The sequence below is a fragment of the Olea europaea genome, chromosome 7, assembly GCF_002742605.1.
Source record: "Olea europaea var. sylvestris chromosome 7, O_europaea_v1, whole genome shotgun sequence".
NCBI classification, from domain to species: Eukaryota; Viridiplantae; Streptophyta; class Magnoliopsida; order Lamiales; family Oleaceae; genus Olea; species Olea europaea.
Window position 1 is genome coordinate 22,681,300 of NC_036243.1, and position 10,559 is coordinate 22,691,858.

The following is a 10,559-nucleotide window of genomic DNA, read 5'->3' on the forward strand; positions in this document are numbered from 1 at the left end:
AATGTTAAAATTTTTAATTATAATACCGAACCCGAACGGTTCCATAATTATATTTGGACCCAACGATTCTATTTACTAAATACCCGAAAATTTTGATTCGGTTTGGTTGCCCACCCCTACTAATAGTGGACGTTACTGTAATGAAGATCAAAGTTCATTTCGATTTCTTCCAACTTTATCATCATTCAATATCTAATAACTAGCAAAAATTATTCCAACACATGTCAGAAAGAAAATTTTGAAATATACAGGATCATACAACCACGTAAGGAAAATTTCTTTTCTTCAAATTATGAAGTTATTGGAATCTTTATGAGGCCAAAAAAAAAAGGAACTGTTAAATTCTAGATTAGTTTCTTCTTCTGAAAGTAGCGCTTCAAATAAAATAACTGAGAAATTGAAACCACAATGCAGACACCGAGGGACATGATACTGAACCAACCAACTCTGGCATTTGTTCTCTCACTCACTTCCCTCATCTCCGCTTCCCTGCACGCACAAAGGACATATAAGTAATTCAGTTTGATTTTTATTAATTTCTGTTACAATTTGATGATGAAAAAGGTACTACATAGTACAAACATGAGTGTCGAAAAATATCTATATACTACAAAATATTTTAATTCTAAGTCATCTGGAAATCATTTGCATTTTATTCTCGAAAAGAAAGGTGCTTCATTTATATTGTATCTGGAATATATTGAAAGGACACAATATGCTTAATAAGCCTCTGTTTCACAACTATTATTTCAAAACTTTTTATTTTATGTGCTCATTTTCAACAATAGATTCAATGATTCACGTAATATAATATTCTGCACATAAATCCGAAACTTTTTCCTACCGTTCAATAACAAATTCTCTGAAGCTTCACTGTTGAAAACATTATTTTGAACAAATAATGCCATCAAACTGGGGCTAAGAATCTACTTATGGACTTATTTAGATAATTTGCTAGAAGTGTATGGTCTAATTAAAGGAGCTTTTAGAGGAAGCTAGCTCAACGTGATTTTTTCAAAAATATTTTCCATGAACAGCAGATATAAAAGCAAAAGCAATATACAAATCATAAAATATCTCAAAAAAAAAAAAAGAAAGAAAAAGATAAAAAAAAAAAAAGTTCATGCTAAAATAATAATGGTTTCTGCTCTTCTGGAAAGAGTTCATCAGTATTATCATGTTTGGTGCATGTCAATTTGGGGCAGTAGGAGATGATATGCAAGTCTTCATGCCTAAATCTCTAAAATTCATACATGAAGTAGTTGCCTGTATATTTATATTCAATATCTTGCGGCTCTTGATAAGTGAGTTTTATACACTTATTTAGGCCACAAAACATAGAAGAATTGTTGGTAAATGTATTGGAATATGGTTTAATTCAATGTAAATTGTATTTTGGAGATTAACATTGATGAATACGATGAAATTGAAGAAAACAAGCAAAAAAGGACTAACATGGAAGAAAACCAAAGATCAAGGATTAAAGTGCAAATAGTCGAAAAATGATCCAGAAGAAGAAACGAAAGTTGACAACAAATTGAGCAAAGGAATAAAACCTTGGAAGAAATAGTGAGAAAAGAGATCAAAAAACGAGAAAATGGAGTTCGGGGACTAAACCGCAAAACTGGATTGTTATTCAAAGCTATCGCATAGCCTAGTTCTCCATGTGGTCGCATGGAGTGATGCAGGAAATTCAAGAGGTGGACATGATTGAGCTATGCAGTCACATACTTAGTAACTGTGTGGTCGCATAGTAGTTTAACGAAGGCAAAAGTTTGATTTTATATGACTCCAACTCTTATGGAAACAATCTTAACGTCTTTTAAGACATGGGGCTCAGAAACATAAGACGATGCATTAGAACTCATTGAAGAGCATTAGAACTCATTGAAGAGCATAGAAGGCGACAAGAATCATCAAGAGAGATTCCACGACTTCAAGATCCAATCTAAAAGCATAATTTAGGTGATATCTACTCTATACAATTCTAGTTTTCTTCTCAACATCATATTAGGCTAAAAATCATTGTGCTAAGAGAATGATGAACCTTATAATATGATTTTTAATCTTTAATTTTATATTTTTAACAATTTACATGATTATCTTTTCTCTACAATTATTGTGCATGGTAATTGTTTGAATTTGGTAGCTTATTTTATACATTCGAAAGAAAGAATATAGGCTTGACGTAGTGTTAATCATCATAGGGTCCGATATGGGGTATAAATATACTGCTGTGCTCTATATGAATTTTTAAGTGTTCAAAAAATTTCATACACTTTTGTATGTTAACGTTTGTCATAGAAATATAGTCGGATCATAAATGAGAGTAGGTTCAACTTCAATCAAGAAAGATTTTTAAATAAAATGGAAATATTGATTTTTCATAATTCAATCGTGTTGTCAAACTATAGAACTAAAGTTAAAAAGGATTATTACAAGGGAATTCAGGATCCTAATACGTTTGTCATTCATAAGAATACATAAACTTGCATTTAGTATAATTAGCATTAAACCTAGTTACTTTAGTTATGATTTTATATTTTAATAATTTTACCTATAATTTAGTATAAACAAAATCATCACTTTATTATTGTTTTAGTTGAGGCCATGTCACTTAAAATTGAACTAAACCAATCTCTGTGGGAACGATACTTGGACTCACATCCACTTATTACTTGTTAACGAACCGTACACTTTTGGTGATTTTAATTTGAAGGATATTTTTCGCGAACAGTTCTCAATATAATAATTTTGCAATTTGATTGAAGATTGTCATCTCTTTATTTAGCCAATTTGATAAAATAAACGTCATCATGTACTCCTCCAAAACACATGTGGCAAATCGATTGCAACTCCATCATGAGAAGACGAAGAAGTAGAATAAATTCAAAATTCAAAGAATGTTAAAGAGAAGAATCAGGCAAGAACACTCTGGAGAGATGATAAAGAAAAGCACTCATTCGATAATCGTACTGCAAATTACCTGTCTTTGAGATAGATTAAGTTTTCATGGATTGCTTCCACAGCTCCTTCAAGCTTCTGTAACTCAAGTTCTAGACCCTAAAGGAAAAAAATTGGCAACTTAAGAACACGGAGGAAGATAAAAATAAGTGTTTAGAGAGGGAAATTATTATCATTGTTATTGTCATCAAGCCCCTATAACAATGACAAATTTCGAGGATAAATTACTTCAATTTTTTCTTTCTTTGCAACTGAATCCCAATCCTTCGTGGCAATTCCAGTTTTCCACTCAAGACCAACGTTCATATTCCCACCTCCATTATGACTGTTATCCTTCCAGAAGCATGCCAAGTAGTTGCCAGACTCTGTTGTCGTGAAGGCGAATTGACCATGGGTGACATTTTCTTGGTGATGAAGGTTGTTACCATATGGTGAAGTAACCTAAATAAGATGATTCAAGAATGAGACTTTAACTAGGAACTAAGACAAAAGGATTGTTAAAATCATTCATCTCCATCTTCACTGTTCTCCCAACACGAAAAGCAATGCAAGTACAGTGCAGTGCACATGAGGGAAAATTTTAAGTTTCCAGTCCTTTCGTAATAACACCACTATTTTAACTGAAAATTTTACAATAGAACAATTTACTAAGAACTGGCATGACTACCAGAGTGGGGCAGAAATGAATTAAATATGTTGAATTTTGATGTAATTGAAAATCTTCACAAAAAGTTTCCACTATCAATCATAATTACTAGCCTTTCTCTTGAATTTTGTTTAACATGATGTTGGTGTCCAGCGCCTACAGATTTTATACATACAGCACACGCAGTTCAACCATTCTACCCTGCTGAAGCACTTGATCTTTATTTTATACTCTGCAATCCTTTTAAAAACTCATCGATCCCTCCCTTGTAAAACTCATCAACTTCTCCCCTTTCCCCCACACCAAAAATAGCAACATTTTCAAGCTCATTCTAAGAAACCTCAATAGACTTAAAACGGAAAGAATTTTAAAGTTTCCGAGCTGCAAGATAAAAATTAACACTAATGGTCCGTGAAACTTGTGAAAAGCTTTAATTGAGCATTATCCAAATACAAACAATTCTTTTTCTATATGCGAATTACTATTTTATGCAGATGAACTGAAAAAAATCACCACTTTTGATGCCTCGTTCTCTGAACTCTCGTGCCACCTACACAAAGAACCATGGCTGGTGCTCATCATGAGCGCGCCCACGTATGCAACACACTAATTTTCTCTCTACACATAGTAATAGGTAAGGTAATTGTACAATTGCTTTTACTAGTGTTGTTTCTTCTTGGTTTAATATTTAAAGTAAAAAAATAACCTCCAATTTTTAAAGTAAATGCAACTTCACAGCAAATCTTCTTTGAAACTTCTTCCAAAATTGTACCAAATTTCTATTACATCTCACCTATATGGCACCATAAACACATTTACGCGTTATTAATTAACCGATCGACGATCAGATTAACGAAATCAATAGCCAAATTATACAATCAATTCTACGACCAAAAACCCTAGGGAAACGGAAGATGGGTAGAGCGTGAAAATCAATTATACAAGCAAGTAGGCGTATTTACCTTAACGGAAATGGTGGGGACAATGCTATTATTTATATGATGCTCATCGCCGATAACAAAGTAATCAGCCAAAACGACGACTTTGCTATGCAAATCCTCCGACACGCATTTTGTTCCTGAACTCGGCACGTCCAACCATATCCCCCGCGTCACCGGCACCACCAACCCCACCACCATTAACACCACCCACAACATACAGACCTCTACTGACTTCATCTGTATTACTATGTATGTAAGTATAAATGTTGATTGAGAGGCTGAATGCTGGAATCGGATCGGATTTGTGCAAAATCTGCAATCTCGAATTTTATTCTTGGAGTAGATGAGAAGAACACGCGCGCCTAATGAGTGGGGGAATTGACTTATTAAAATCGCGTGATAAAGTGCGAGTGGGTATAGAAAGTCAGTGTCTTCGCGCCACGCATCTACTATTTGGTTCTACCAATCGTGTCATTACGTGTTATGGTACGAGGTGCCAGCTAGGACAATTACTGTAGTATTTGGTTTCCCACCCAAGCGCTTCATCTTCATCTCGTTTGGTTTGTACATGATATAATATGGGTAATTGGTACAAAACGTTTCTATCTTTCATTTTTATTGTGGAAAATGTCTCTACTTTTTATGTTTTGATATTTTTGTCCTTATTTTCACATTTCTTGACGTTGAACGTCTTTTTCACCAATTTTGAACAATTTTACTCTCCATCCAAATAAAACAAAAAGAAAAGAAAGTAAACAACAAACAATTAATTGCAACCACAACCCCCAATTTTTAAAAAAATTACAAATGACATCCAGTTTATGTTCATTCTTCTTCAAGTGTGTGAAGAACACCATTTGATTCCAAAATTTGGCAAACGAGTACTGTAATTTCTAAATTTGAATCATTATCCAGTGTTTTTTGGGTTTGAATTTGAGTGTCCCCAAGTTGATTCATATGTTGGGACTCATTAGACTCACGAATTGATGGATAATTATTTTCTTCGCGCAATCACACATCCCATGAGGTCAAATCCAAATTTGTTGTATTTAGCTGATGAATTGAAGCAATTAAATCCATAGCCAATGTCGTTTGACCTTCAAATGGATGCTGATTGATGCAATTTGTAGATTGGAGTCATGGAGGGATGCCAATTGAAAGGGGATGAACCAATTTCTATGCGTGTTCACTATTTTCTGAACGAACAGTTATTTCAATGCCAAATTGGGGAAGACCCATATGCTCAATAGATGCACTATGGTGTCCTGTGGTGGTGGTAGGCGATCATAGGTCCCACCACCATTGTCGAAAAATGGCTTTGTCGACCACGAGTTCGCTGACTCGAAAATTGGCTGTAGATCTCGATTTTCTGGGTTGTTTGTTGTAATTGGAAATATGGATGCATCTTGATGAGCTTGAGCAACTTGTGGGTTGTATGGAACATGGGCATCCATAGATTTGGTCAAGTTTGCAATAATATCGTGCGTGAGAGGTGATTTTTTGGCAAAATTTGGCTCGATTTTGCTAGAATTTGGGGCTTAAATTGGTGTGGGGATGTTAGGGTTGATGAGGAGATGGTGGGCCTTGGTGCCAGAAATTGGGTTCCATTGTTGTTGGCACCTATGTTGAAAATTTTGTATATATTTGTGACTGATTTGTAATTTTTTAAAAAATGGGGGATGTGGTTGTACTTAATAATTTGTTGTTTCCTTTCTTTTCCTTTTGTTTTATTTGAATGGATGGTAAAACATTTCAAAATTGATGAAAAGAATGTTTAGCATCAAAAAATGTGAAAATAGAGGTAAATATGCCAAAAAATGAAGGGTATGGACATTTTTTCACAATAGACATGGAAGGTAGGGATGTTTTGTGCCAATTACCTATATAATATTAGGGCAATGTTGGAATTTAGAATATTGGTCATCAAATTATGGTATATAATTTTAGCAATTTTAGCTCTAGAGACAAGTTTACTTCTTATTCCCCGAGCTTAGGAAAGGCAAAATACTTTGTCTCAATCTACCCATTGTTCCGTTGATGGAAATTAAGGCATGTTTTCTAATTATTATGCAAAATTTCTTTAGTGGAATCTCGATGTCATGACGCTAGTTTTTGATAAAGAAATAATTGATTGTGAAAGATGGTCTATAATGAGTTTTCTTTTTAATACTTTATTTTGCTTTTCTAAGCATTGGTTGGTGTAGTCTCTATATGCAGGGTGGATCTAAGAATGGATTGGATTGTGCTGCAGTCCGTTCCTTTAGCTCAAATATTAATTAAGTAAAAAGCCCAAACTTGATTTTTTCCTGGGTCCCATCCTGTCTATATGTGGTGTAAATTCAAAGCATCCTCCATGATCCCAGAAAGATCTCTATGTGTTTGTCTTAATAAATGAATTCCACATTATATTGTCATGCTCTATTGCCATGCACTTCGTTTGTAGCCTATAAAATAGGCGGCATGTATCTTTCTTGGTCGAGCCTGTCGTACAGGGTTTACCTAATGCGTTTTATCTAGTTAGCGTGATTTGCAGGCTATTGTGTCAGCCCGAGGATTTACCCAATGCGCACCCGAAGGGTAGCGACTGCGAGTTCCTCCATCATAAAAAATAAAAATAAAATAGGGGGCATGTGTCACCAAGGAGGACAATTGAGGATGCATAATTTATGCAAGCCCATGTGGAGAAAGGGACAAGAATTTGAGATTTTACCATAATTTTGTGGAATTCTATACTTATAAATATCAACCCACAATAACTTCTCTTTTACTTTGCTTCAAGAAAGAAAAATCACTTCATTGATTCTAAATTCCTCTAACAATGGTGAAGGCAGAAAACAAGTTCTCGACCTCGACCTCAAAATCGCAGTGCAAAAAGAAGTATAAGGGAGTTGAAATTAGAACTTGGGGTTCTTGCGTTTCTGAAATAAGGGCACCTAATCAAAAGACAAGAATTTGGTTAGGTTCTTTTTCATCCCTAGAGGCAGCTACTAGGACATATGATGCTGCCCTATTGTGCCTTGTGGGCCCTTCAGCTAGCCTAAATTTTCCATTTTCAGCTTCACAAAATCTTAATCCCAATGCCATTTTGTCACCTAAATCCATTGAACGAATCATAACAGCCGCAACAACACATAGTAACCGCACGTCATTTTTTGAAAACACGAAGAATTTAAGTCTACAATCTCCACCTTCTACTTTCTCCAGCTTTTCACCATCAAATTTTTTGCCATCAATTCCATCACCCGCATTTGTTGAAAACTCGAGACATTTGATTGTACAATCTCCATAATCCATTTCTTCCGGTTCATCATCATCGAGTTCTTTGCCATCACCCTCATTAGCATTGTCTACTTCTTCACCCTCAGATCGGTTTGAAGATTATGAAGTTTCATTGGCTCCATCTTTTGATGAATGTGTAGCAGACTAGCCATTGATCAGAATGATGGACTCATCATGGTACATCTTTGATTCCCCCAAGTACAATGATTATATGCTCAATGGGGTGTTCTTTGATCCATTAATGTGGAGGATTCCTATGAAGATGGTGATATCGATTTGTGGAGCTTCTGCTGATCAAGAAATTTAATTCAAAAATCGTTTATCTATTCATTGAATAATCTTCAGATTAATTTTTGAATGCATTGATTATCTATGACAGTGACAATAGTATTATTTTGGTGTAATTGAATTTACTAGGAAATGTTCAAAAGTATAATATTCCCAAGTGAGTTCCTATGTTTTGAATCTATCTCATATACATCCGTTGTCTATTTTGTTTTATGCTATTGACTTCTTTACATTTCAATTTTTAGATGCAACTTTGTGTTTTTTCTCCGTGCATTTTTTATATCACGTGCTTGTTTTGTATTGCTTTTGAGTTCTAATGTGGTGGGTGATGCAAAAAGTATGCTTGATAATAAGTAGTCAATCGTATAAAATGTATGATTCATGCATGTTTAACCAGTTTAAAAAAGGTTGAAAATGCCCAAACATGCTCGATCAGTGTGAAAAATACTATTGTTGTAAAAGATTGCCCAACCTAGCTCAGTCAAATCAACTGTAAAAACCAAGTACTGCCCTAAAATCTAGCTCAGTTATTACTAAAATTCGGATACTAGAAAAATGGGATGAAATATATAGATGAAATAAACACTTTAAATAGGTACTTTTCTTAAGGAGTTCGAATCAATTATTTCTTGAGTCATCTGCGTTAGAGATGAATAAAATTATTCTTACTTCTATGGGATCGAGCTATAATACACACAAAAGTTGGTCATTTGATTGGCCTATCAAATTAGCAACAATCGAAAGAGAAAATGAAGGGCGTAGTAATAAAAGTTTTGGGAAATCGAAACTAAATAAATATGGAAGAGCCAAAGCTATGAGCAAGCAAGAGACAACTTGGAGAATTGAAATACTTTCATAGATAAGTACAAGAAAAACAGCAGCGATTTTCACAATAACAAGAAGCAAAATAAGAGCAACTTAAATCTTAAAAACAAGACAATGAGTTATAACCTCGTTGTCCAAGTCCATTCTTTTTGACACTCCAATGGATATGAAAACTTTGGTCCAGCCAAATTTTTGCGTAAGTTTTCTAGGTTTTATGACCCATTTGTTTCACTTACATTTTACGTGGTCATTTTATGACAACATTGTTGGTCATGCTGCATGCTTTATATTCTATGAAATCATTTGAAATGAATATAATTTTGTTCAAAAAACTATTCAACACAGGCCTACGTCAGATTTTTTTCCCCGTTCTTCTAGTGAACGTGACACTACCGACCTTTGCACTATTATTTCAAGTTCATCACAACATACCATGTGGTCTCAAATTAGGAAAAAATCAATTTATTTGTTAGGTATCACACTAGCTTGTGGAATCCTATGATAAAATGTCATACAACACGAGACAAATTTTCTTTTACAAAATAGTATGATAGGATAATACTCGAAGAGTGCATGTATGGTAGTTTCATTAAGCATGTTAGATTATGTTAGACTGCACTTGTATAAAAACTAAGTCTATTTTTAAGTTCCTTCTAAGATTAACCACACAAAAAAGTAATTTTTAGATGCAACAAAACATGGTCAAATTTTTGTTAGTATTTTTGACATCCTTATCACCTTATGTTTCTTGGGAAAAAAATTCAAAAGACAAGTGCTCGTTGATGTTTCATTATAAGCTCTGTATAATTTAAAAGTTGAAATCAAACTCTAATCTTAACTACATCTTTCGTAGGATCCTTAAATACTACTCAATTTATCTACCACTCATTTTTATCACATAATAATTTCAACAACTTATAGTGAAACCCAAACAAGTAAGTTTCCAAATTCCATACTTTTAAGTTTCCAAATTCCATACTTTTAAACCTTTTATTCTCACTATATTATTTTTTAATTTAATTTTTTAACACTATATTTACATACATTTCACACCATATTTCCATAGTAGTCGTCATCATCACTTGTAGCATAACGTGTTACACACATTTTGTTGTATGTTTCCACCATCATAGGAGTCGTGACCACCACTTTTAATATTCAGTATTACAGCACCATCATTGTCAATCCCAACACCTGTACCATTTTTATCGTTACATCATCAGTGCTGCACGAGACCACCACCACCATTATCATTACCGTGATACACTGTATACAACCGACTTGCACCATTAAAAAACAACTAGACCACCACTATTATAGTCCAGGTTGCTACCATTACCACAACCCATCGCCATCATCGTCATCAACAAATACCCTTGAATCTTAGCACCATCATCATAACGACATACACAAAAACCATCATAAAAAGAAAAATATTATCTAGCATTAGTGGTACCAATGTAGATTATTACACTTGATATGTTCAATTAAATGAATCATATCATATTGCATTCAAGCGAAATTATCATTTAATGTCTGTAATTGTCACCTAAATTAATGTTTGACATCAATAGTATTAAATGGCATTGCTCTTAAAAAAGGTCATCGTCACCACC

At 34.1% G+C, this 10,559-nt stretch overlaps 1 protein-coding gene across 1 annotated transcript; it reads right to left on the reverse strand.

Moving 5' to 3' along the window:
* Positions 1 to 222: 222 nt before the first annotated feature.
* Positions 223 to 4,917, reverse strand: LOC111397464 (transmembrane emp24 domain-containing protein p24delta3-like). Its single transcript, XM_023024408.1, has 4 exons — positions 4,573 to 4,917; positions 3,193 to 3,405; positions 2,987 to 3,063; positions 223 to 489 (listed from the first exon to the last, which is right to left on the reverse strand). Exons 1-4 carry the CDS (start codon positions 4,786 to 4,788, stop codon positions 345 to 347), a joined length of 651 nt encoding a protein of 216 aa, XP_022880176.1. The 5' UTR covers positions 4,789 to 4,917; the 3' UTR covers positions 223 to 344.
* Positions 4,918 to 10,559: the final 5,642 nt, after the last annotated feature.

Coding starts and splice junctions, on each gene's coding strand:
- LOC111397464 (XM_023024408.1), bottom strand. CDS start 4,788: ATGAAGTCAGTAGAGGTCTGTATGTTGTGGGTGGTGTTAATGGTGGTG. Junction 3,064..3,192: donor CAAAGAAAGAAAAAATTGAA/GTAATTTATCCT, acceptor TTTTTCCTTTAG/GGTCTAGAACTTGAGTTACA. Junction 490..2,986: donor TTAATCTATCTCAAAGACAG/GTAATTTGCAGT, acceptor TTGTGCGTGCAG/GGAAGCGGAGATGAGGGAAG.